The following is a 27445-nucleotide window of genomic DNA, read 5'->3' on the forward strand; positions in this document are numbered from 1 at the left end:
AGCCCTCCTTCTTGGGGGTCTCCCTTCCCTCCCCCCAGCTTCTCCCCTTGAACTCCCGCCTGACTCCTCTTCCTCTCCTCCCCACCTTCCCCTCCAAGCTCCCCCCTCAGAAAAGGCGCCTTGCCTTTTCCCGCCAAAAGGGCTGGCTCCGCCCCCCGCTGGCTTGGCAGCCAATCAGAGCGAGGCTCCAGGAAATTTCTGAGGGACTAAGTCCGCTGACTGGCCTGGCTCTGCTGTCCATCACAGGCCCAAACTAGGGGGGCACCCGGCAGACTCCCTATATCTCTAGAGATCATCTACGTCTGTCAATTACCTGTCAATCCATTTTAAACTCTTAGGGTTTGAGATCTTACGCCAGACCTTACGCCAAAGAATAAACGGACATAAATCTGACATCAGGAATCACTAGACAGAGAAACCAGTAGAACATTTCAGTCTCCCAGGACATTCTATACAAGATCTCAAAGTAGCTGTTTTACTACAAAGGAATTTCAGAAATAGACTGGAAAGAGAAGCTGCTGAATTGCAACTTATCACCAAACTTAAAACCATGGAGAGTCCTGGTCTGAACAAAGACCTTGGATTCTTATCTCATTATACATGACAAAGCCATTTTTCACCTTCTCACCCCTTGCTTTTTCCTGTAAGACCTATTGCAGTCGTTAAGAGTCGTCAACAGGCTCATCACAGCTATCTGCCAATCACCCAATCCCACCACCCTTCTGAGTAATACCCCTCCCCACCTTCTCACTATATAGAAGGGTCTGGAAACTTCTGTTTCAGTGTATCTGAAGAAGTGTGCATGCACATGAAAGCTCATACCAAGAACTAACTTAGTTGGTCTTTAAGGTGCTACTGGAAGGAATTTTTTTTGTTTTGACTATGGCAGACCAACACGGCTACCTATCTGTAACAGGGTTTGAGATCGTTTGAAATAAGTGTGCCGGGTGCCAGAGCCCCAAGAGGCCTAAGTTTCATAAACAGTAGTAATAAATGGATGGCGGAAAAGTCTGGGAAGGGGCGAGAGGCCCCTCCCTGCCCCCCTCAAGGCTCCTCTCAGGTTCCTCCAGGGTCCGAAGCTGCCTCCTCCATTTTTGGGGGGCCAGGAAGGGAGTGGTCCCTGCAGCTTGGCCTGCTGGAAAGGGGGCGACATGCCAGAGGCCAGCCTGGCAGGGTTGTTGTGGAAGGAGGAGCTCCTGGGAGGAAAGGAGGGGCCAGGGAAATGCCATTCTGCCAGTAAGGTGCCTCCCTCTCTCACTCCTCCTCCAAAGGAGAGCCAGGGGGGTGTATATATATCTAGGTAGGTAGGTAGATGATAGATAGGTAGATAGATAGGTAGATGATAGATAGATAGATGGATAGATAGATAGATAGATAGATAGATAGATAGATAGATGATAGATAGATAGATAGATGATAGATAGATAGATAGATAGATAGATAGATGATAGATAGATAGATAGATAGATAGATAGATAGATAGATAGATAGATATGTATGATACGGAAGAGGGGGGGATCTTCCCTCACCCCTCCAATAGTCACCAGGGGTCCGAGGCAATGACCTCAAGGGCACCCTGCCCTAGCGACCCCTCGTCCCCACACCGTTGCACAAGCACCACACTATACCCCTGGCCCCATAAGCATAACGTCTTCTCTCTATCTCTACCTCTACGGGCGAAATAAGCCTACCATTTTCCTGACTTTCTCTCCCTCCATTCATAAAACTGTCAAACCCTCCATTCATAATGTAGCTAGTTGAACCTTCCATTCGCTACAATGGCCGCGTTCTACCCAATCAGGACCATGCATTCGCTCTGCAGAGACCAGCTCAGCGAGCTCTTGCACGCCTCATTTAACCTCCTGACAAGCTGCTGACGGCTCCCTGCTGCGAGAACAATGGAACCGAAACGAGCGACCTCGTAAAACTGTCAAACTCTGGTTACAATGTATCCATTCCATTTCCCCTTTCAATCTCCTATACGCACTTGACCGGCAAGGTACTAGAACTTTGGAAAATGATATAAAATCAACCACAACTCCGATTTCCTCCATCTTGGAGTCATTCAACTCAGTGGTCCCCAGACTCCATGATGCTACCCTCAGCGCCATAATCCTCGAACCGACAAGTCACGTACGCAGGAAGACCTTAATCCTGTCAGATGGTTCAGTCAAGCCCTTCCTCCGGGCAATGCCAGGTGGCAGACGATGCATATCTGCGCCATTGTCTTGCCATCACCTGTACTCAGGAAACGTTTATCCATGTTTATCTATGCATATCTCTTTACTCTGCATATTCCCCCTCCCTTCCTAAAGATGCTAATCCATGTAACCCCACCTTTCTGTAATATATTTGTGATGTAATCCGTGAAACCCAACCTTCCCATAATGTATTCATGACGTTTGTTGCACTGTATTCTGGGACTTGGAGGGAACTTTTAAAAGTTTATGTCGCCCCATTCTCGGGGTTCAATCTCATCTTGAACCTGTTGCGCAATAAACTCGGATCTCCGCATCTTGCTCCGTCTCTGGCTGAACTCATTTCTTCCGCTAAGACCCACGGACTTAGTCCGACGAGCTGGGTGGCAGGGCAACTCCGCACCCGGAATTTACCGTAACAGTGTATATAACAGACAGGCACAAAGTTGCCCTCATTCAAGATGGCCCTTGCTCCAAACATAGAAGGACCGGTTGCCCTGACCCAACATGGCCTCTGCTCTTTCTGGCCTCCTTGGCAGCGTCAACTCCGGAACGGCCCTCCTCGCGCGGTGAATGGAGGGGCGAAGTCAACTTACACTTGGACTTGGAGGCTGTCAGGGCCAGGAAGTGCCTCCGTCTCTCACTCCTCCTCCAAACGAGAACCAGGGGTGTGTATATATATCTATGTACGTAGGTAGGTAGGTAGATGATATAGATAGATGATAGATAGATAGATAGATAGATAGATAGATAGATAGAGCCCTAAACGGCCTTGGCCCAGAATATCTGAAGGAGCGTCTCCACCCCCATCGTTCTACCCGGACACTGAGGTCCAGCGCCGAGGGCCTTCTGGCAGTTCCCTCACTGCAAGAAGCCAAGTTACAGGGAACCAGGCAGAGGGCCTTCTCGGTAGTGGCGCCTTCCCTGTGGAACGGCTTCCCACCAGATGCCAAAGAGATAAACAACCACCTGACATTCAGATGACATCTGAAGGGAAGTTCAGGGAAGTTTTTAATGTTTGATGTATTACAGTATTTTAATATTTTTTGGGAAGCCGCCCAGAGTGGCTGGGGAAGCCCAACCAGATGGGTGGGGTATAGATAATAAATTATTATTCTTATTCTTATTATTATACAGATGTATGTGTGTATAACAGACAGGCACAAAATTTGGCTGCCGGCCCTTCCTCCCGCTCCAAACATAGAAGGACCGGTTGCCCTGACCCAGCATGGCCTCTGCTCTTTCTGGCCTCCTGGGCAGCGTCAACTCCGGGACGGCCCTCCTCGCTTGGTGAATGGAGGGGAGAAGTCAATTTACACTTGGACTTGGAGGCTGTCAGGGCCTGAAGCACAGCAGGACAGGCCCAGCTTTTCTTCAGCTCCGCTTGCCCAAAAGCAGCTGCTCCCCTTCAGGCCGATGTTCCCCTTTCTAGAAATGGGGGCCTAATGCTTCCCTCGCTCTCTGCTCCCTTCCCTGAGTACTTGCACCATTCAGTGCTTTGGACGCAGCCCCGCTTCCCTGGCGGAACAGCAGGATTAAGGGCACCAGGAATATCTACCCTTTACGAACTCCGGAGGGGAGCTTCTCGCTCCTCTTGTGACAAGATCCCAAAGGCTGAGGGTAGCATGAGAGAACTAGTCTCTTTTGAGACAGCACCAATTTCCACTTCTTGCTTATCAAAACCCACAGACGCTCAGCTAGGATTTTTCCAGAAGGTTCTACAAGCATCTATCAGGATGGTAAGAATTTTACTAGTGAGCCAAAAAAGATTTTATGTGCTCCATGTCCTCTGCTAGTAGTAGTACAAGGCGCCCAATGACTGATAATCCCTCCTCATTTGTCCGAAAAGGTTGGGAGAAGGAGTCTTCTATCCTTGCTTTAGCATTTCCTGAGGATACACCTGAAATTTGCTTTCACATTAGTTCGCCTACTTGCTTAGCCTGAATAGGGGAGAGACATGTGTTGTTGCATCTGGGACACAGGAAGTGGTCCGGTTGTGAAGATGCAGGTGGGAAAAATATTGCGCCCGGGAAAGGGAAAATGGGAGTCAACAGACACTCAAGGAATAGTTTCGGAGAAAAAGCTTTATTTCTACCATCCATGAACTGGTAGAAGGAGCAAGTGTGATAACTCACAAACAAGCACGAGTTCCCAGCCATTTGCACAGAGCATATATTCCCCTTCCAGTTCCCTCCCCTTTCTCCTCCTTCGGAAAAGTTCTGCCCCATGTCTCCTGAGCATGAACAGAAAGTTCCCGTCTTGGGACTATTTTGGACTGTTCCCAGGAAAAGGGGGTGAGAAACCAAAGGGGGTTTCAGAGTGTTCAGAGATGTTTCATTCTCCTGTAAGAAAGTTGCAATCTGCTTTTAACAAGGCCACTGGCCTTAGAAACAAAAAGGCTTTGAGAAGCAAAGGACTCTGTTCTCCACCTTCGTTTCAGTCTTTTTGTTGCAGCCAGAGCAATATGCTTAGCTAATGCTTTTAGCCTTAGAGAGAAAAAAAAGCTTTGAGAGTTCCTGAGGCGAGGCTTGGAGGTCTGGCTGGGGGGGGGGGGGATTCAGAAACAGTTTTAGGGTTTTTAGGGTAACCTGACTGTCTTTCTTCACTCCTGCGAAGTGGCCCCTCCCTGGCTTGGCAGAGAGGACAAAGGAGGACCTACTGCTCCCTGACTTGGGGGTCTCCCCCATCAGGCATGATCTGAACAGGGACCCCCATGCCCCCTCCCTGCACCCCGGGTAGTGGCATAACAAGGTCAGGGGGTACCTGGTGTGGAAAAGTTTTTGTCACCTCCCCAATATTGACCTCTATTTTTTTGCCTGCAAAAATGTTTTGACTTTATTTCATATCTTCTTACAAAGGAATGTGGATTTTGGGCCTCTGATAACAAGTAGGCCACTGTGGAGAGATGCTTAAATCTACAGGATGCATTGTGTTTTGGCTTGTGTTGTTTTATATATATTTATTGTTCATTTATTTCATAAAATTTATTTTAAAAAACCTGTAAAGTTGTTTACCAATACAAAAAACAACAACAACACCACAGCAGTAAAATCAATAAAAATTAACAAGCCTACTTTAAAACAGAGAAAAGCTAAAATATTAAAAGAGATTAAAATTACTTTAGCTTCCTATGTGATCATGGTATCTCCCCTGCCAGGTAAGTAAGATTTGGGTGGTATGCGCATCTATGGAAAGAAAAGAAAAAGGGTTACAAATCGTTTGAAAACCATATCTTCCGGAAATCGTTAATTGAAGTTTGGGACAGATACAAAAATATATTAGAAATGGGGGTCCCACATTGGTTATCCCCATTAGAGGTTATAGGAGTTAAAAAAACTAATATGAGGAGTGAATGGATCACTTATGGAGATTTGGTGGTGAAAGGAGAGAAATGGAGATTGAAACCATACGAGCAAGTAAAAGAACATGTATATGATTGGCTGCACTATTATCAGATAAGCGATATGTTTAAAAAGGATGTGAAAGAAAAAGGGTATAAAGAAAAAGATTCAAAATTTCAAACAGAAATTGTTAATAATGATTGTAAGATAATTTCAAAAATGTACAAAATTTTACTGGAATGGCACATGTTAGACGAGGAAGTAAAAGTGGTAATGATTCAATGGGCCAGAGATTTAGGGTATAATATAGATTTGGATCCCTTCATGGATCACTGCCTTGCCGTGGCGAAGGGGCTTGAAGAACTCAGAGAAGCTATGAACTATGCCGAGCAGGGCACCCAAGATGAACAGGTCATAGTGGAGAGTTATGACCAAACGTGATCCACCTGGAGGAGGAACCGGCAAGCCACTCCAGTATCCCTGCCAAGAAAACTCCATGGACAAAGACAACAGGCATATAAAAGTTATGACGCTGGAAGATGAGCCCCTCAGGTCAGAAGGCGTCCAACATGCTACTGGGGAAGAGCGGAGGACAAGTACAAGTAGATCCAGAGCTGATGAAGCGGCTGGGCTAAAGCCGAAAGGACGTTCAGTTGCGGATATGCCTGGAAGCGAAAGGAAAGTCCAGTGCTGTAAAGAAAAATATTGCATAGGAACCTGGAATGTAAGAACCATGAACCTGGGTAAGTTGGATGTGGTCAAAAATGAGATGGCAAGAATAAATATTGACATCCTGGGCATCAGTGAGCTAAAATGGACGGGAATGGGCGAATTTAGTTCGGATGACCATCATATCTACTACTGTGGGCAAGAAACCCGCAAAAGAAATGGAGTGGCCCTCATAGTCAACAAAAGAGTTGCGAAAGCAGTACTGGGTTGCAATCTCAAAAATGATAGAATGATCTCGATACGAATCCAAGGCAGACCTTTTAACATAACAGTAATCCAAGTTTATGCACCAACTACTGGTGCGGAAGAAACTGAAATTGACCAATTCTATGAAGACTTACAACACCTTATAGAAGTGACACCAAAGAAGGATGTTCTTCTCATTATAGGAGATTGGAATGCTAAAGTAGGGAACCAAGAGATAAAAGGAACAACTGGCAAGTTTGGCCTTGGAGAGCAAAATGAAGCAGGGCAAAGGCTAATAGAGTTCTGTCAAGAGAACAAACTGGTCATCACAAACACACTTTTCCAACAACACAAGAGACGACTCTACACGTGGACATCACCAGATGGGCAGCATCGAAATCAGATTGATTATATTCTCTGCAGCCAAAGATGGAGAAGCTCGATACAGTCAGCAAAAACAAGACCTGGAGCTGACTGTGGCTCAGATCATCAGCTTCTTATAGCAAAATTCAAGCTTAAACTGAAGAAAGTAGGAAAAACCACTGGGCCGGTAAGATACAATCTAAATCAAATCCCTTATGAATACACAGTGGAAGTGAGGAACAGGTTTAAGGATTTAGATCTGCTGGACAGAGTGCCTGAAGAACTATGGATGGAGGCTCGCAACATTATACAGGAGGCAGCAACGAAAACCATCCCAATGAAAAGGAAATGCAAGAAAGCAAAGTGGCTGTCCAACGAGGCCTTACAAATAGCGGGGGAGAGAAAGCAAGCAAAATGCGAGGGAGATAGAGAAAGATACAGGAAATTGAATGCAGATTTCCAAAAAATAGCAAGGAGAGATAAGAAGGCCTTCTTAAATGAGCAATGCAAAGAAATAGAGGAAAACAACAGAATGGGAAGAACCAGAGATCTGTTCAAGAAAATTGGAGATATGAAAGGAACATTTCGTTCAAAGATTACCATAATAAAGGACAAAAGTGGTAAGGACCTAACAGAAGCAGAAGACATCAAGAAGAGGTGGCAAGAATACACAGAGGAATTATACCAGAAAGATATGGATGTCTCGTACACCCCAGGTAGTGGGGTTGCTGACCTTGAGCCAGACATCCTGGAGAGTGAAGTCAAATGGGCCTTAGAAAGCACTGCAAATAACAAGGCCAGTGGAAGTGATGGTATTCCAGCTGAACTATTTAAAATTTTAAAAGATGATGCTGTTAAGGTGCTACACTCAATATGCCAGCAAGTTTGGAAAACTCAGCAGTGGCCAGAGGATTGGAGAAGATCAGTCTACATCCCAATCCCAAAGAAGGGCAGTGCCAAAGAATGCTCCAACTACCGCACAATTTCACTCATTTCACACGCTAGCAAGGTTATGCTTAAAATTCTACAAGGAAGGCTCAAGCAGTATGTGGACCGAGAACTCCCAGAAGTGCAAGCTGGATTTAGAAGAGGCAGAGGAACCAGAGACCAAATTGCAAACATGCGCTGGATTATGGAGAAAGCTAGAGAGTTCCAGAAAGACATCTACTTCTGCTTCATTGACTATGCAAAAGCCTTTGACTGTGTCGACCACAGCAAACTATGGCACGCTCTTAAAGAAATGGGAGTGCCTGATCACCTCATCTGTCTCCTGAGAAATCTCTATGTGGGACAAGAAGCTACAGTTAGAACTGGATATGGAACAACTGATTGGTTCAAAATTGGGAAAGGAGTACGACAAGGCTGTATATTGTCTCCCTGCTTATTTAACTTATATGCAGAATTCATCATGCGAAAGGCTGGGCTGGATGAATCCGAAGCCGGAATTAAGATTGCCGGAAGAAATATCAACAACCTCAGATATGCAGATGACACAACCTTGATGGCAGAAAGTGAGGAGGAATTAAAGAACCTTTTATTGAGGGTGAAAGAGGAGAGCGCAAAATATGGTCTGAAGCTCAACATCAAAAAAACGAAGATCATGGCCACTGGTCCCATCACCTCCTGGCAAATAGAAGGAGAAGAAATGGAGGCAGTGAGAGATTTTACTTTCTTGGGCTCCATGATCACTGCAGATGGTGACAGCAGCCACGAAATTAAGAGACGCCTGCTTCTTGGGAGGAAAGCAATGACAAACCTAGACAGCATCTTAAAAAGTAGAGACATCACCTTGCCAACAAAGGTCCGTATAGTAAAAGCTATGGTTTTCCCAGTAGTGATGTATGGAAGCGAGAGCTGGACCATAAAGAAGGCAGATCGCCGAAGAATTGATTCCTTTGAATTATGGTGCTGGAGGAGACTCTTGAGAGTCCCATGGACTGCAAGAAGAACAAACCGATCCATTCTTAAGGAAATCAGCCCTGAGTGCTCACTGGAAGGACAGATCGTGAAGCTGAGGCTCCAATACTTTGGCCACCTCATGAGAAGAGAAGACTCCCTGGAAAAGACCCTGATGTTGGGAAAGATGGAGGGCACAAGGAGAAGGGGACGACAGAGGACGAGATGGTTGGATAGTGTCTTCGAAGCTACAAACATGAGTCTGACCAAACTGCGGGAGGCAGTGGAAGACAGGAGGGCCTGGCGTGCTCTGGTCCATGGGGTCACGAAGAGTCGGACACGACTAAACGACTAAACAACAACAACATAGATTTGGAAGATTGGCAAAAAATATGGAACAAAATGTTGAGGTTTACAGCATGTACTACGTTAAAAGAAAATGTTATGAAAATGGTATATAGATGGTATATGACACCAGTTAATTAGCAAAAATGTACAAAACTTGTAACAAATGTTGGAAATGTAAAGAGAAAGAGGGTACATTTATTCATATGTGGTGGGAATGTAAGAAAGTGAAGGGGTTCTGGGAAATGATATATAATGAGTTAAAGAAAATGCTGAAATATAGCTTTGTAAAGAAACCAGAAACCTTCCTACTGGGAATAACTAGAAAGGAAATAAATAAGAGGGACTGTAAACTCTTTCAGTATGCAATAACAGCAGCGAGAATATTGATGGCTCAAAAATGGAAACAAGAAGTACCGACCTTGGAAGAATGGAGAACAAAACTGACAGACTATGCAGAACTGGACAAATTAACTGGAAAAATTAGATTTCAAAGAGATCATAAGTTTTTAGAGGACTGGGGAAAATTTAGAGAATATTTGAAAACTGTATGTGAGGAATACACAACGCTAGTGTGTTTTAAAGAAGCTTTGTGAAAAAAATAAGGAATATTGCAAGAATGTAAATGAGGATAGAAAAATTGTATTTAAAGGCGATACTAAAATCAAGGAATGTGAAGATAGAAATTTAACTCCGGATGATTGTCAGAGGAGTTGAGGGAGGTCCAATAAGCTAAAATATGTGATGTGAAAATTTGTATGATTGGAGATTTTATGGAATTTTTTTTTAAAAAAAATTTAAAAAATTACTTTAGCTTCCTAAGCATCTGGGTATGCTTGCCTAAACAAGAATGCTTTTAGCAGGTGCCAGAAAAGTGTCTAGAAGAGGCATGTGCTTTATTGCAAGAGGCGGGGAGTTCCAAAGGGCAGGTGCTGCCACACTAAACAACGCAGTGCTGGAAAGGGGGTGAAAGGCAAGCGACCAGCCTCGCAGGGTTGTGGAAGGAGGAGCTCCTGGGAGGAAAGGAGGTGCCATGGAAATGCCATTCTATTTTTTTAAAATAATATTTATTAAAGTTTTAAAGGTTACACAAGAAAAAGAAAAAACACCATATTAAACAGAAAACAAAACAATACATCACAATAAAAAAGAGCAAAAAAGAAAAATACAAACAATTAAAACAAAAAGTTCAAACCTTCACATAACTTATCTTTCATTTGATTGTTTCCTTGACCTCCTCACACCTCCCTTTTTTGTATTCTAGTTCTAAAAGTAAAGAGCCTCCGTCTCTCACTCCTCCAAACGAGAGCCAGGTGTGTGTGTGTGAACATATAGAGTGAGGAGAGAAAGTATTTGATCCCCTGCTAAATTTGCTTTTTTGCCCTCTGACGAAGAAATGCCTAGTCCACAATATTAATGGTAGGTTTATTGTAGCTGTGAGAGACAGAATAACAACAGAGAAACCAAGAAGACAAAAGTCAAAGATTGATGATGATGATGATTTTTTTTTTTTTTGGTTCCTGTTCCTACTTTTCTCTCTTTTATTTATTCCCAATATCATCCCGATCTTAATCCTTTATCTTATCTTGACAGCCACTGGCATGCAACTTTCATCATATTTAACAGATCTATATGTAAATTAACATGCAAGATGAACATTTTGCTCTTCTTGTTGTTGTCCCTCAATTGTTTTTGGTGCAGTCCCTCCTCAGAAGGCCCTATTTCGTTCCACCGTCTTACCTTCCAGGACTCTGGGCTGTCTTCCTACTTTCCTTTGTTTAGTTAAAATTAAGACACATGTAATGTATTTTAACTGACTGATCTTTTCCCAAACCGAAGAATCTTCTGTGTGGGAGTCATAAAGCCAAGGCAGAGGCTCCTAAATACTGCAGGGTGCCCCCTGACATTCCTCTGGGCAATGATTACCTTATATGGTAAAGGGGCAATAAAAGCTTGACCGGATGAGGTAACATGAGATTGGCAAACGGCCATGCGGCTGGACAGAACAAAGGACAAAAAGTGACCGGAGAGGAGACGAAGTCTGAATGAGCTGTTCTCTCTTATTATGGAAATATTGCTGGCTTTCTGTGTCTTTATTTTATGCTAAACAAATGCCACTTGTGACGGCTGGCTCCAACACTTCTGGAAGAGACCACACTGTGCGATAGATTTCACAGTTAATAATTGTTTGGTTCCTCTAGAATCCAAGCTTGCTCCCCCTGCGCCCTAAGGGAAGCTTGCAAAGATCAAAGATTCACCTTCACTTTTATAAATCCATATATGACAAAGGTCCATGCAAGCAGTTTCCTGTGTGAAATATTCCCCAGTTGTAATCTGTCGGTTGTCTGCAGCCCCCTTTGAGAGGGACCCCTTTTTCAAACCTGTATAAATTATTTGGTGGGCAAGGAATGAATCTTTTCCCACATTCCAAACACTAAGACGTTTTCTCCCCTGTATGGATTCTTTGATGGGAAGTGAGATAACCACTCTGACGAAAGCTCTTTCCACATTCCAAGCACTGATAGGGTTTCTCCCCTGTATGAATTCTTTGATGGGTAGTAAGACTTTCCTTCCGACTGAAACCCTTTCCACATTCGAAGCACTGATAGGGTTTCTCCCCTGTATGAATTCCGTGATGGGAAGTGAGACTATCCTTCCGACTGAAGCTCTTTCCACATTCGAAGCACTGATAGGGTTTCTCCCCTGTATGAATTCTTTGATGGGTAGTAAGACTTTCCTTCCGACTGAAACCCTTTCCACATTCGAAGCACTGATAGGGTTTCTCCCCTGTATGAATTCTTTGATGGGAAGTGAGCTTGGGGCCCTCCCGGAAGCTTTTCCCACATTCCAAGCACTGATAGGGTTTCTCCCCTGTATGAATTCTTTGATGGGAAGTGAGACTATCCTTCCGACTGAAACCCTTTCCACATTCGAAGCACTGATAGGGTTTTTCCCCTGTATGAATTCTCTGATGAGAAGTGAGATTCCCCTCCTGACTGAAGCTCTTCCCACATTCCGAGCATTGATAGGGTTTCTCCCCTGTATGAATTCTGTGATGGGAAGAGAGTGCGCCACTTTGACTGAAGCTCTTTCCGCATTCCAAGCACTGATAGGGTTTCTCACCTGTATGAATTCTTTGATGGGAAGTGAGCTTGTGGCCCTCCCGGAAGCTTTTCCCACAATCGAAGCACATATAGGGTTTTCCCCCTGTATGAATTCTTTGATGGGAAGTGAGATGGGTGCTTTGACTGAAGCCCTTTCCACATTCCAAGCACTGATAGGGTTTTTCCCCTGTGTGAACTCTTTGATGGGAAGTCAGATCACCACTCAGACGAAAGCTCTTTCCACATTCCAAGCACTGATAGGGTTTTTCCCCTGTGTGAACTCTTTGATGGGAAGTCAGATCACCACTCAGACGAAATCTCTTTCCACATTCCAAGCACTGATAGGGTTTCTCCCCTGTATGAATTCTTTGATGGGTAGTAAGACTTTCCTTCCGACTGAAGCCCTTTCCACAATCCAAGCACTGATAGGGTTTCTCCCCTGTATGAATTCTTTGATGAGAAGTGAGATTCACCCACTTACTGAAGCTCTTTCCACATTCCAAGCACTGATAGGGTTTCTCCCCTGTATGAATTCTTTGATGGGAAGTGAGATCACCACTCAGACGAAAGCTCTTTCCACATTCCAAGCACTGATAGGGTTTCTCCCCTGTATGAATTCTTTGATGAGAAGTGAGATTCCCCTCCTGAGTGAAGCGCTTCCCACATTCCAAGCACTGATAGGGTTTCTCCCCTGTATGAATTTTGTGATGGGAAGTGAGGTGACTCTTCCGATTGAAGCTCTTTCCACATTCGAAGCACTGATAGGGTTTCTCCCCTGTATGAATTCTTTGATGAGAAGCGAGATTCTGGCGGTGACTAAAGTTCTTCCCACATTCCAAGCACTTATACGGTTTCTCCCCTGTATGAACTCTTTGATGGGAAGTGAGATTTCCCCAGTGACTGAAGCTCTTTCCACATTCCAAGCAATTATATGGTTTCTCCCCTGTGTGAACTCTTTGATGCAAAGTGAGATTACCCTTCTGATTGAAGCTCTTTCCACATTCTCTGCACTGATACAATTTCTCCCTACTCTGTGTTATTTCGTGTGAAGTGAGGCTATTCCTTTGAACAAAGCTCTTTCTTTGATGGGAGGTGAACTGGGAGCTCTGACGGATGTTCTCTCCACACTCTGAATATTTATATGACTTCTCCGCTATGTGGATTCTTTTGTGGTCTCCCTTGTTCTTCCCTTCTGATTCATCACCATCTGCAATGAAGAGAGATCCTAATTAGAGTCTCAGGAGGAAATGGGAGCTCCAGATTATTGAACAATGTTAATGAATGCTTGTGACAGAGGAAGAACTGAAGAGAATGAGATGTGAGGCCGTCCAATAGTTTTCACTGTTTTTGTTTCCTGGTATTAACTGAGATATTGCTTGGCTTTTATCTGGGATGGATATTTTTGTGGCTCAATCATGGAATCCACTCCATCTCCAATCACAACATGTTATGATCCAACAGGGATCCTTACTGAGAAAGTCCATGACCCCATGATTCTCCTCCCTGACTTCTCCTTGACCTCCCCTGGGTGAGTGCCTGAGGGCCCTGCTCTTGCCACTCACCATGTGGCCCGGGGCGGGGCCTGAAGCCTCAAAAGGACTGCTCTGCTGCCCAGGAGGGCTCCCCTGGGTGAGTGCCTGAGGGCCCTGCTCTTGCCACTCACCATCTGGCCCGGGGCGGGGCCTGAAGCCTCAAAAGGACTGCTCTGCTGTCCAGGAGGACTCAGGGGGGCGCAGAGTTCTTTAAAAAATGTTTTTAAAAATTCTTTTGAATTTTTTGTATGTGGGGGGTGGTGGTGGATGTTTGGTTGGGCCTGGGAATTTGTTTGATTTTGGTGTTTTTGTAATTTTTACAGTTTTTTGTTTGTATTGTTTTATTGTTTTTAAAAGGTTTTATTTTGTTCTTAAGGGGAGGGGTCAGGGCTGCCAGGGAGTGGGTCCCAGCCAACAAAATGGCTGGGGCATGTTCCACAGGAGGGGATGCACTGGGATAACCGATCTCAGTGATCACGGGTAGGAGGAGGAGTTACGCTAAGACCAGACCATGTCGTTACAGAGGAGACAGGTTTAGTCATTGTTTGAGGACTATCCCTGCCTCCGGGTCTGGTCCTGACCAGATGGGGAGTGTGGGGAGCCCTGCAGGAGTTCCCCGCAAGGCTCCCCACGCTGCGGATAGCAGCCTGCCGCCTTGCGGGCGGGGCACCCTGAAGCAGAGCGGCCCTCGCACCGGGCAGACATCGGCCAGCCCCACAAGCTCGGGGGACAGCAGGGAGGTGCAGTGCCGCCACCCCGCTGTTCCTCGACCTTGTTTGGTTTCCCCGACCTGCTTTGGGGGGGGGGGAAATAAAGGGAATTTCCCTCCCTTTATTTCCCCCCAAAAAAACTAGGTGCGTCCTATAGGACGGAACGTCCTATGGGACGAAAAATACGGTAATACATGGAGGCCTCATCTGCGTTCAATCTGCAAAGCAGGATCAGATTCCTTTAAAGACTCATGGCTTCTAGTGCTGCGTGACGGATCAGTGTCTGACATTGGCAGGGCATTCAGATCACAGAACTGGTTTTAGACATTTTGAGCTGCCAATAGATCGCGTTGGCCGGGGAGCTGTGATCTATTCCTGGCTCAAATTGCCTGCAGATGACAAAGGCGCAGGCAGGCAGGTGGGGGAGCCCGAAAAGGTGCTCCCCTTCTCTATCTCCATCCGCCTGCCTGCCTCCCCCCACCCCCTAACTGAGCAAGCCCCCATTCCTCTCTGGCTCCATCCCTCCACGTCCCCATCTCCCCTCTCCTGGAACTCACCAGATCTCTCGGAGGTCCCTGGGAGGGAACGCTCAGAGGTTGTGGGGAGGGATGCAGGAGACAACCTGACCAGGTCAACCGTCCATCTTCCCCCTTCCATCCTCGCTAGCTTTGCAGGATCCATCTCTTTCATCCTTCCTGAGGAGTCAAGGAGCCAAAATGAGAGGAAGAAGCAAAGGGAGCCTCAGAGGCCCTGCAGGGATTCTCCTGCCCTAGATATTCTCCTGCCCCTGGAGAAGCCCAAATGGGGCAGCCCCTTCCCAACAGAAGCCCCATTTCTAAACCTCTCCAGTGGTTTTAATTTCCTATGTTTGCTCCTCACCCCACTTCGTAAGTCTGGCAGGGTCTGTCCAGTAGTGACCTCAAGGTTTAACCCCTTGAACTCAGTGGGGCTTATGGACACAACTTGGTGCCAAAACCAGTCACCACCCTGTCCCCAAGCCTGAAAACTGCAACCCCAGAGCATGGGCAGAAAATAGCAGAGTAGCTATTACAGTGGTACCTCAGGTTAAGTACTTAATTCGTTCCAGAGGTCCGTACTTAACCTGAAACTGTTCTTAACCTGAAGCACTATTTCTGGGTTCACGGAGTCTGTAACCTGAAGCGTATGGAACCCGAGGTACCACTGTACATGTACTGTAGGTGACTGCATGCTGGGTTCTTTGTATGCAGAGCCCAGTTCACAATCTTTGAGCTGTCTCATCGCAAGCCAGGCAGGTGTTGTGGCCATATTTGCCTCTTGCATGGGGACCAAATCTTTGGGGAAGCTCTTCATCTCCAATTGGTAGGAAAGAGGGTTCATTAACCTGCTGGTGGGAGGAGGTGGCTTTTCAGCCCATAAATTCAACTCCTGCTGGAATATCTGGTGGGCTGGATTTGGGGATGTCAGGGACTCAGCGGGAGCGCAGGGAGGAGAGGAGATGGAGAGTGACGGGGAGCAATCCGAGGGCAGCGTAGGAGAAGATGACAGCAGCCCGATAGATTCCATGAGCCTCTCCAGCGAATCGGAAGATTCACAGAAGGGGGCGCCGATGGGCAGGGCAAGGGGCGACCCAAGGGGGACACCCCAGAAGCAAGGGGCCAGCGGGGACTCCCAGAGCAGCAGTTGGAAATCAGGACCAGCTTCCCCACCAGAGCGTAGTGGGGGGGAGGAGTCCCAGGTATCAGAGCCCACATATGCACCACCAGCGAGAGAAGATGAGTCAGGGTTGGCCACGCCTCCATCGGAGAGCGAGGGAACGGTCAAGAGGAAAGTTGCAGGCTGGGCGCGCGCGCCAAGTTCAAAGGTACAGGCGAGCGGCACAGAAGGTAGCCTGGATAGGGAACCAGGTCCTAAAGCCCGCCGGAAGGAGGGGGAAGAATCATCAGGGTCAGCGTCAGAGGAGTCCAGGAAGGATGAGACCCTAGCGGGCAGGAGGGCCCAGAGGAGAAAGGAACTTAGGAAGAGGTGGAGCAAAGCGAGAGTGTTAAACTGGTGTGGAAGGGGCGGAGACTCAGACGGGACTTCGCCGGTCTAAGGTCGAGACGTAGAGCTGCGCACTGCGGCTTTAAAATGGAAACTGAACCTCAATAAAGACTTTTGTACATAACTACAGCCTAGCGTTGGTCCTCTGTGAGCTGGGACCTGGAGGCAGCTCTGACAGGAGCACAAAGGGTCAAGTTCTACTTGCATGAGCCCTTGTGTTCCTTCTTCAAACTCATTAGGCAGGAACGTCAGAGGTCCAATCTGAGAGTATTTCATTCTGGGCTTCTTATGGCAGAGCACAGAAGGCATGCAATCCATTCTTTTCAGTTCTGTCAGTAAGGTCATTCCCCAGATTCCTCAATTGCAAGCACCCAAGGGTCTTTGAGTTAGGGGGTTCCTTGGGGTCCAGGTCAGCTGGCTAGGACACTGACAAACTGGAACATGTCCAGAGGAGGGCAACCAAAATGGTCAAAGGCCTGGAAACGATGCCTTATGAGGAACAGCTAAGGGAGCTGGGCATGTTTAGCCTGGAGAAGAGGAGGTTAAGGGGTGATATGATAGCCATGTTCAAATATATAAAAGGATGTCACATAGAGGAGGGAGAAAGGTTGTTTTCTGCTGCTCCAGAGAAGCGGACATGGAGCAATGGTTCCAAACTACAAGAAAGAAGATTCCACCTAAACATTAGGAAGAACTTCCTGACAGTAAGAGCTGTTTGACAGTGGAATTTACTGCCAAGGAGTGTGGTGGAGTCTCCTTCTTTGGAGGTCTTTAAGCAGAGGCTTGACAACCATATGTCAGGAGTGCTCTGATGGTGTTTCCTGCTTGGCAGGGGGTTGGACTCGATGGCCCTTGTGGTCTCTTCCAACTCTATGATTCTATGACTAGTCAGGATTGTCACCTGCAGAATCTGACTGATACACCACTCCTCCTTAGATATTCTCTGTGCTTAGACACCATCTTCACAGACCAGGGCGGGAGAGTGCTAGAGTTCTGTCTGGTCCTGTTATATGGGATCAATTCCAATCTGTTACCTCCGAGGATGTGGACAGGCTGCTTGGACGAGTGAAACCTACCACCTGTCTCCTTGATCCTTGCCCATCCTGGCTTATAAAAGCTAGCTGGGAAGGGCTGGGCGATGGGCTTCGTGGGGTGGTGAATGCTTCCCTCCGTGAGGGAGCCTTCCCAGACCCGCTGAAAGAGGCGGTCATTAAACCGCTTCTTAAAAAAACATCTTTAGACCCGGCCAATTTGGCCAACTATCGCCCAGTCTCAAATCTGCCATTCTTGGGCAAGGTGATTGAGCGGGTGGTTGCTGAACAACTCCAAGCACGCCTGGAGGAAACGGACCATTTGGATCCCTTCCAATCGGGATTCAGGCCTCACCATGGGACTGAAACTGCCTTGGTCGCACTGGTTGATGATCTCCGGCGGGCTAGGGACAAAGGTGAGAGCTGTTTCCTAGTTCTGCTGGATCTCTCAGCGGCCTTTGACACCATCGACCATAACATCCTTCTGGACCGTCTAGAGGGGCTGGGAGCTGGGGGCACTGTCATACAGTGGTTCCGCTCCTTCCTCCTGGGCCGTGTCCAGAAAGTGGTGGTGGGGGGTGAGTGTTCAGACCCCTGGGCTCTCACTTGTGGGGTGCCTCAGGGTTCTGTCCTCTCCCCCATGCTTTTTCATATCTATATGAAGCCGCTGGGAGAGATCATCAGGAGGTTTGGACTGGGTGCTCATCAGTATGCAGATGACACCCAGCTCTACCTCTCCTTTAAATCAGAACCAGTGAAGGCGGTGAAGGTCCTGTGTCAGTGCCTGGAGGCGGTTGGAGGTTGGATGGCGGCTAACAGATTGAGGTTGAATCCTGACAAGACAGAAGTACTGTTTCTGGGGGACAGGAGGCGGGCAGGTGTGGAGGACTCCCTGGTCCTGAATAGGGTAACTGTGCCCCTGAAGGACCAGGTGCGCAGCCTGGGAGTCATTTTGGACTCACAGCTGTCCATGGAGGCGCAGGTTAACTCTGTGTCCAGGGCAGCTGTCTACCAGCTCCACCTGGTACGCAGGCTAAGACCCTACCTCCCCGCGGACTGTCTCGCCAGAGTGGTGCATGCTCTGGTTATCTCACGCTTGGACTACTGCAACGCGCTCTACGTGGGGCTACCTTTGAAGGTGACCCGGAAACTGCAATTAATCCAGAATGCGGCAGCTAGACTGGTGACTGGGAGTGGCCGCCGGGACCACATAACACCGGTTCTGAGAGATCTGCACTGGCTCCCAGTACGTTTCCGAGCACGATTCAAAGTGTTGGTGCTGACCTTTAAAGCCCTAAACGGCCTCGGTCCTGTATACCTGAAGGAGCGTCTCCACCCCCATCGTTCAGCCCGGACACTGAGATCCAGCGCCGAGGGCCTTCTGGCGGTTCCCTCATTGCGAGAAGTGAGGCTACAGGGAACCAGGCAGAGGGCCTTCTCGGTAGTGGCGCCCGCCCTGTGGAACGCCCTCCCATCAGATGTCAAAGAGATAAAGAATTACCTGACATTCAGAAGACATCTTAAGGCAGCCCTGTTCAGGGAAGTTTTTAATATGTAATGCTGTACTGTTTTTAACACTGATTGGGAGCCGCCCAGAGTGGCTGGGGAAACTCAGCCAGATGGGTGGGGTATAAATAATAAATTATTATTATTATTATTATTATTATTACGCTCCTGTCGTGACATGATTCCCAAAGGCTTAGGGTAGCTTGAGAGAAGTAGCTTATTTTGAGACAGCACCCATTTCCAATTCCTTTTTATGAAAACCCTCTCCCTAGTTGGTTTGGTTTTCACTTTTGACAGGACATCAGACCATTTGATAACCTTGCATATCGTTTCATATTGATATAGGGATCTGGTGTGCAGATTTTAGCATAGTACAAGCTTCTTAGTGTTCTGTCTGGACCCAGAGCATGAGCTACTCTCAAGCAGGTTAAAAAGCTTTTTAAAGTCAACTTTTTAATATTGCACTATTTTTTAAATTTTTAACATTTTTGCTCTTTTAGACCTCCTTTTGCCATGTGGACGAATCAAACCTCCCTTATTGATCTATTTTTAATGGTAGGGAAAGAGATATTGTTTCCAGAAGGTTTTACAAGTACCTATCAGGATGGTAAGAATTTTATTACAGTCAGCCAAAAAGGATTTTAAGCGTTCCATGTCCTCTGTTAGTACTATAAGCCACCAAAGACTGATAATCCCTCTTTTGTCCCAGAAGTTTGGAAATAGCAGTCTTTTATACTTGCTTTAATTTTGAAATTTTCTTTCTCATTAGTTCCTCTACCTGTTTAGCCTGAAGTTGGCCTTGAGTCGCTTGAGCTCCTGGTCTCAGTGCCAGAGATGACTTAGCAGTTGAGCTGCCTGGGCCCAAAACCTCTTTCTGCTCTTCCTTAGAGCTGCTGAGAGATCCTATAAGGTCAGTAATAGGATCTGGCTCCCGCTGTTTCTTAGCCACCTCCTCATTTTCCTTATTCACGTAAAATTGAGTAATTTTTGCTTGGGCTTTCTTCAGAGAAGCTCTCTTTGGAGGAGGGTCTGTGGCACTCGGAGAGAGAACATTAATTTTGTAACTACTCTGGGTCAACACTGTCTTTCCCCTTAATTCTTCATCAAGTTTCCTGATATCATTAATAATAATAATAATAATCCTAGCCTGAGAAAGAAATTGAGGCTGAAATGAATGAACAATGCAAATGACTGCTTGTGAAAGAGGAAGAAGGGAGGGGAGTTACTGCCTTTTTTGGCTGGTATTAGCTAAGGTATTTATGGGACCCGGAGATTCAAAAAGCCTGGCCCTTTCCAGGGATGGATTTAATTTGGCTCAGTCGTGGAATCCGCTCCATCTCCAAGCTCAGTCATTTCTTTGCTCAACCAAAAACAGACAGATGCCGAAAGGAAAATAGAAAATTAGACAGGATGTACCTCCATGTCGTCAATATCTCTGAAGCCTACATTGAAGAAGGCCTGGGCAGCTCAGAGCAGCCTCATCCTGGTTGGAAAAGGCAGGACTGGTGGAAGAATATTCCCAGACAGAACAGGAGATGCATCTCCTATGGAGAGTTGTGGGTGTGTTGACATCTCAGATGCTGCAGGTGGCGCTATGGGGCTCCCTCAAAATAGAGGTGGTTTGTCCTACAGAGATCTGTATGCAATTTCAAAACTGATTTCATGATCCAGCAGGGAGCCTTACCAGAGAGGCCACGATCCCAGGATTCTCCTCCTTGACTTCCTTCTGCAGAGCTCTCTGGTCAGGATCCAGCAAAGCCCAGTCCTCCTCTGTGAAAGGAACAGCTAAGTCTTCAAAGCCCACTGGACCCTAAGAGAAAAAGGGAGAATAAAGATGATATTTCTCTACACATTGCTGTGTTTTTTTCTGCCTCTTAATAGCTGCATTGTTTTAACATTATTCTTTTCCTTCATGCTTATTTCAGTATCTTAATGGAGCAATTTTGTTGTGTATTTTAATGATGGGGGAGAGACATGTGTTGTTGCATCTGGGACACAGGAAGTGGTCCAGTTGTGCTGCTGCAGATGCAGGCGGGCTTTTCTTCTCTCTGTGCTCCCCCCACGTGGGAATGTTCCCCTCTGGCTGCAGCCTCTGGTCACAAAGGTGACTTTTCCCTCCCTCTGAAGGGGGTTTATTTCCTTGACCCAAATCCCCCTCCCCCCAAAATGAAGGCAGCATCTGGATCCCAAGGAAGAGCAGAGCTGCATATTTCCTGCGATCTCTCCCCCTCCCTGACTTGGCAGAGAGGACAAAGGAGGACCCTCTGCTCCCCGACTTGGGGGTCTCCCCCCCCAGGCATGATCTGAGCAGGGACCCCCACGCCCCCGCCCTGCCCCCCTGGGACCCCCTTCTCCCCATGGCACCCTCAGGGGGCAGAGAGAGGAGACTCACCCGAGTCCAGGAGGGGCTTTTGCAAAGGAGAGAGAAGAAAGCAGGGAGGGGGGAGGGGGGAATTTACCCATGGAGGACCCTGCCCCTCCCCCCTTCACTCCCCGTCCTCTCTAGGACTCCAGCTCTGCTCCTCTTAACCCTTGCCGAGCCCAGCCCTCCCTCTCCCCTCTGCCCCCCGCAGCCCCCCTGGGAGCCCGACTCGGCGCCAGGGAGACGGGGCTTCCCCAGGAGTCTCCTCGAGAGCAGGCGCCAGGGAGGAAGAGGAGTCCCCGATCCCCCCAAGGGAGACCCTTCCAAGTCTTCCCTCCAGCTCCCCATCTTCCCTGGGGCAGCCCCACTGAATCGGGGAGACGCCTCCTTCCCTTGGACCTGGAGGCTGGCAGGCCCAGCTTTGCTTCTTCTAGGCTCTGGCGGAGTCAGACTTGGGGGGCCCTTTCCCCCCTCCCAGTCCGCCCCCCACACCCAGGGGGCCCCCTCAGCCCTCCTTCTTGGGGGTCCCCCTCCGCTCCCCCCTCCCAGTCCGCCCCCCACACCCAGGGGGCCCCCTCAGCCCTCCTTCTTGGGGGTCTCCCTTCCCTCCCCCCCTCCTCAGTCCGCCCCCCACACCCTCAGTCCGCCCCCCACACCCAGCCTCTTAAGCTGTGGCGGTGAGGGCAGGCTCCGCCCCTTGGGCCTCTTAAGCTGTGGCGGTGAGGGCAGGCTCCGCCCCTTGGGCCTTTTAAGATGTGGCGGTGAGTGCAAGCTCCGCCCCTTGGGCCTCTTAAGCTGTGGCGGTGAGGGCAGGCTCCGCCCCCTGGGCCTCTTAAGCTGTGGCGGTGAGGGCAGGCTCCGCCCCCTGGGCCTCTTAAGCTGTGGCGGTGAGGGCAGGCTCCGCCCCTTGGGCCTCTTAAGCTGTGGCGGTGAGGGCAGGCTCCGCCCCTTGGGCCTTTTAAGATGTGGCGGTGAGTGCAAGCTCCGCCCCTTGGGCCTCTTAAGCTGTGGCGGTGAGGGCAGGCTCCGCCCCTTGGGCCTCTTAAGCTGTGGCGGTGAGGGCAGGCTCCGCCCCCTGGGCCTCTTAAGCTGTGGCGGTGAGGGCAGGCTCCGCCCCCTGGGCCTCTTAAGCTGTGGCGGTGAGGGCAGGCTCCGCCCCTTGGGCCTCTTAAGCTGTGGCGGTGAGTGCAAGCTCCGCCCCTTGGGCCTCTTAAGCTGTGGCGGTGAGGGCAGGCTCCGCCCCTTGGGCCTTTTAAGATGTGGCGGTGAGTGCAAGCTCCGCCCCTTGGGCCTCTTAAGCTGTGGCGGTGAGGGCAGGCTCCGCCCCCTGGGCCTCTTAAGCTGTGGCGGTGAGGGCAGGCTCCGCCCCTTGGGCCTCTTAAGCTGTGGCGGTGAGGGCAGGCTCCGCCCATTGGGCCTCTTAAGCTGTGGCGGTGAGGGCAGGCTCCGCCCCTTGGGCCTCTTAAGCTGTGGCGGTGAGGGCAGGCTCCGCCCCTTGGGCCTCTTAAGCTGTGGCGGTGAGGGCAGGCTCCGCCCCTTGGGCCTCTTAAGCTGTGGCGGTGAGGGCAGGCTCCGCCCCTTGGGCCTCTTAAGCTGTGGCGGTGAGGGCAGGCTCCGCCCCTTGGGCCTCTTAAGCTGTGGCATTGAGGGCAGGCTCCGCCCCTTGGGCCTCTTAAGCTGTGGCGGTGAGGGCAGGCTCCGCCCCTTGGGCCTCTTAAGCTGTGGCGGTGAGGGCAGGCTCCGCCCCTTGGGCCTCTTAAGCTGTGGCGGTGAGGGCAGGCTCCGCCCCTTGGGCCTCTTAAGCTTAAGCTGTGGCGGTGAGGGCAGGCTCCGCCCCCTGGGCCTCTTAAGCTGTGGCGGTGAGGGCAGGCTCCGCCCCTTGGGCCTCTTAAGCTGTGGCGGTGAGGGCAGGCTCCGCCCCTTGGGCCTCTTAAGCTGTGGCGGTGAGGGCAGGCTCCGCCCCTTGGGTCTCTTAAGCTTAAGCTGTGGCGGTGAGGGCAGGCTCCGCCCCTTGGGCCTCTTAAGCTGTGGCGGTGAGGGCAGGCTCCGCCCCTTGGGCCTCTTAAGCTGTGGCGGTGAGGGCAGGCTCCGCCCCTTGGGCCTCTTAAGCTGTGGCGGTGAGGGCAGGCTCCGCCCCTTGGGCCTCTTAAGCTGTGGCGGTGAGGGCAGGCTCCGCCCCTTGGGCCTCTTAAGCTGTGGCGGTGAGGGCAGGCTCCGCCCCTTGGGCCTCTTAAGCTGTGGCGGTGAGGGCAGGCTCCGCCCCTTGGGCCTCTTAAGCTGTGGCGGTGAGGGCAGGCTCCGCCCCTTGGGCCTCTTAAGCTGTGGCGGTGAGGGCAGGCTCCGCCCCTTGGGCCTCTTAAGCTGTGGCGGTGAGTGCAAGCTCCGCCCCTTGGGCCTCTTAAGCTGTGGCGGTGAGGGCAGGCTCCGCCCCTTGGGCCTCTTAAGCTGTGGCGGTGAGGGCAGGCTCCGCCCCTTGGGCCTCTTAAGCTGTGGCGGTGAGGGCAGGCTCCGCCCCTTGGGCCTCTTAAGCTGTGGCGGTGAGGGCAGGCTCCGCCCCTTGGGCCTCTTAAGCTGTGGCGGTGAGGGCAGGCTCCGCCCCTTGGGCCTCTTAAGCTGTGGCGGTGAGGGCAGGCTCCGCCCCTTGGGCCTCTTAAGCTGTGGCGGTGAGGGCAGGCTCCGCCCCTTGGGCCTCTTAAGCTGTGGCGGTGAGGGCAGGCTCCGCCCCTTGGGCCTCTTAAGCTGTGGCGGTGAGGGCAGGCTCCGCCCCTTGGGCCTCTTAAGCTGTGGCGGTGAGGGCAGGCTCCGCCCCTTGGGCCTCTTAAGCTGTGGCGGTGAGGGCAGGCTCCGCCCCTTGGGCCTCTTAAGCTGTGGCGGTGAGGGCAGGCTCCGCCCCTTGGGCCTCTTAAGCTGTGGCGGTGAGGGCAGGCTCCGCCCCTTGGGCCTCTTAAGCTGTGGCGGTGAGGGCAGGCTCCGCCCCTTGGGCCTCTTAAGCTGTGGCGGTGAGGGCAGGCTCCGCCCCCTGGGCCTCTTAAGCTGTGGCGGTGAGGGCAGGCTCCGCCCCCTGGGCCTCTTAAGCTGTGGCGGTGAGGGCAGGCTCCGCCCCTTGGGCCTCTTAAGCTGTGGCGGTGAGGGCAGGCTCCGCCCCTTGGGCCTCTTAAGCTGTGGCGGTGAGGGCAGGCTCCGCCCCTTGGGCCTCTTAAGCTGTGGCGGTGAGGGCAGGCTCCGCCCCTTGGGCCTCTTAAGCTGTGGCGGTGAGGGCAGGCTCCGCCCCTTGGGCCTCTTAAGCTGTGGCGGTGAGGGCAGGCTCCGCCCCTTGGGCCTCTTAAGCTGTGGCGGTGAGGGCAGGCTCCGCCCCCTGGGCCTCTTAAGCTGTGGCGGTGAGGGCAGGCTCCGCCCCCTGGGCCTCTTAAGCTGTGGCGGTGAGGGCAGGCTCCGCCCCCTGGGCCTCTTAAGCTGTGGCGGTGAGGGCAGGCTCCGCCCCTTGGGCCTCTTAAGCTGTGGCGGTGAGGGCAGGCTCCGCCCCCTGGGCCTCTTAAGCTGTGGCGGTGAGGGCAGGCTCCGCCCCCTGGGCCTCTTAAGCTGTGGCGGTGAGGGCAGGCTCCGCCCCTTGGGCCTCTTAAGCTGTGGCGGTGAGGGCAGGCTCCGCCCCTTGGGCCTCTTAAGCTGTGGCGGTGAGGGCAGGCTCCGCCCCTTGGGCCTCTTAAGCTGTGGCGGTGAGGGCAGGCTCCGCCCCTTGGGCCTCTTCAGCTGTGGTGGTGAGGGCAGGCTCCGCCCCCTGGGCCTCTTAAGCTGTGGCGGTGAGGGCAGGCTCCGCCCCTTGGGCCTCTTAAGCTGTGGCGGTGAGGGCAGGCTCCGCCCCTTGGGCCTCTTAAGCTGTGGCGGTGAGGGCAGGCTCCGCCCCTTGGGCCTCTTAAGCTGTGGCGGTGAGGGCAGGCTCCGCCCCTTGGGCCTCTTAAGCTGTGGCGGTGAGGGCAGGCTCCGCCCCTTGGGCCTCTTAAGCTGTGGCGGTGAGGGCAGGCTCCGCCCCTTGGGCCTCTTAAGCTGTGGCGGTGAGGGCAGGCTCCGCCCCTTGGGCCTCTTAAGCTGTGGCGGTGAGGGCAGGCTCCGCCCCTTGGGCCTCTTAAGCTGTGGCGGTGAGGGCAGGCTCCGCCCCTTGGGCCTCTTAAGCTGTGGCATTGAGGGCAGGCTCCGCCCCTTGGGCCTCTTAAGCTGTGGCGGTGAGGGCAGGCTCCGCCCCTTGGGCCTCTTAAGCTGTGGCGGTGAGGGCAGGCTCCGCCCCTTGGGCCTCTTAAGCTGTGGCGGTGAGGGCAGGCTCCGCCCCCTGGGCCTCTTAAGCTGTGGCGGTGAGGGCAGGCTCCGCCCCCTAGGCCAGATGGAGTTGGCAGGAAAGGGAGCGGCCCCCCAGCACTCGCTAGAGCAGCAGCAGCAGCCTGCTTGTGCCTCTGCTGGACTCTTTTCAGGCAGCGGCTAAAAGCATTCTTGTTTAGGCAAGCATAGCCAGATGCTTAGGAAGCTGAAGAAATTCTAATCTTTTTTAATATTTTAGCTTTTCTCTGTTTTAAAGTAGGCTTGTTAATTTTTATTGATTTTACTGCTGTGGTGTTGTTGTTTTTTGTATTGTAAACAACTTTACAGGTTTTTTTAAATAAATTTTATGAAATAAATGAACAATAAATATATATAAAACAACACAAGCCAAAACACAATGCATCCTGTAGATTTAAGCATCTCTCCACAGTGGCCTACTTGTTATCAGAGGCCCAGAATCCACATTCCTTTTTAAGAAAATATGAAATAAAGTCAAAACATTTTTGCAGGCAAAAAAATAGAGGTCAATATTGGGGAGGTGACAAAAACTTTTCCACACCAGGTACCCCCTGACCTTGTTATGCCACTACCCGGGGTGCAGGGAGGGGGCATGGGGGTCCCTGTTCAGATCATGCCTGATGGGGGAGACCCCCAAGTCGGGGAGCAGAGGGTCCTCCTTTGTCCTCTCTGCCGAGCCAGGGAGGGGCCAGTTCGCAGGAGTGGAGAAAGACAGTCAGGTTACCCTAAAAACCCTAAAACTGTTTCTGAATCCCCCCCCCCCCAGCCAGACCTCCAAGCCTCGCCTCAGGAACTCTCAAAGCTTTTTTTTCTCTCTAAGGCTAAAAGCATTAGCTAAGCATATTGCTCTGGCTGCAACAAAAAGACTGAAACGAAGGTGGAGAACAGAGTCCTTTGCTTCTCAAAGCCTTTTTGTTTCTAAGGCCAGTGGCCTTGTTAAAAGCAGATTGCAACTTTCTTACAGGAGAATGAAACATCTCTGAACACTCTGAAACCCCCTTTGGTTTCTCACCCCCTTTTCCTGGGAACAGTCCAAAATAGTCCCAAGACGGGAACTTTCTGTTCATGCTCAGGAGACATGGGGCAGAACTTTTCCGAAGGAGGAGAAAGGGGAGGGAACTGGAAGGGGAATATATGCTCTGTGCAAATGGCTGGGAACTCGTGCTTGTTTGTGAGTTATCACACTTGCTCCTTCTACCAGTTCATGGATGGTAGAAATAAAGCTTTTTCTCCGAAACTATTCCTTGAGTGTCTGTTGACTCCCATTTTCCCTTTCCCGGGCGCAATATTTTTCCCACCTGCATCTTCACAACCGGACCACTTCCTGTGTCCCAGATGCAACAACACACGTCTCTCCCCTATTCGGGCTAAGCAAGTAGGCGAACTAATGTGAAAGCAAATTTCAGGTGTATCCTCAGGAAATGCTAAAGCAAGGATAAAAGACTCCTTCTCCCAACCTTTTCGGACAAATGAGGAGGGATTATCAGTCATTGGGCGCCTTGTACTACTACTAGCAGAGGACATGGAGCACATAAAATCTTTTTTGGCTCACTAGTAAAATTCTTACCATCCTGATAGATGCTTGTAGAACCTTCTGGAAAAATCCTAGCTGAGCGTCTGTGGGTTTTGATAAGCAAGAAGTGGAAATTGGTGCTGTCTCAAAAGAGACTAGTTCTCTCATGCTACCCTCAGCCTTTGGGATCTTGTCACAGGAGGAGCGAGAAGCTCCCCTCCGGAGTTCGTAAAGGGTAGATATTCCTGGTGCCCTTAATCCTGCTCTTCCGCCAGGGAAGC

At 50.2% G+C, this 27445-nt stretch overlaps 1 protein-coding gene and 1 long non-coding RNA gene across 3 annotated transcripts in view; one reads left to right on the forward strand and one right to left on the reverse strand.

Moving 5' to 3' along the window:
- The first annotated feature begins 9221 nt into the window (after positions 1 to 9221).
- On the forward strand, positions 9222 to 10195 carry LOC307209549. Its single transcript, XR_013835632.1, has 2 exons — positions 9222 to 10031; positions 10063 to 10195. It is a non-coding gene; the product is annotated as an uncharacterized lncRNA (long non-coding RNA).
- A 274-nt stretch (positions 10196 to 10469) lies between these two features.
- Positions 10470 to 27445, reverse strand: part of LOC307209516 (uncharacterized protein) — a 45613-nt gene continuing 28637 nt past the window's right edge. Inside the window, exons 4-5 of one of the 2 annotated variants that reach the window (XM_079964653.1) lie at positions 11212 to 13369; positions 10470 to 10903 (exon numbers count right to left, since the gene is read on the reverse strand). In XM_079964653.1, coding sequence (XP_079820779.1) covers positions 11493 to 13369 — 1877 coding nt within the window. In that variant the 3' untranslated portion in view covers positions 10470 to 10903; positions 11212 to 11492. Of the gene's footprint in view, positions 13370 to 14961; positions 15146 to 27445 lie in introns of those variants that run through there. The other variant, XM_079964654.1, reaches the window with a different exon arrangement.

Source organism: Podarcis cretensis, assembly GCF_951804945.1.
Source record: "Podarcis cretensis genome assembly, chromosome: 2".
Taxonomy (NCBI): Eukaryota; Metazoa; Chordata; class Lepidosauria; order Squamata; family Lacertidae; genus Podarcis; species Podarcis cretensis.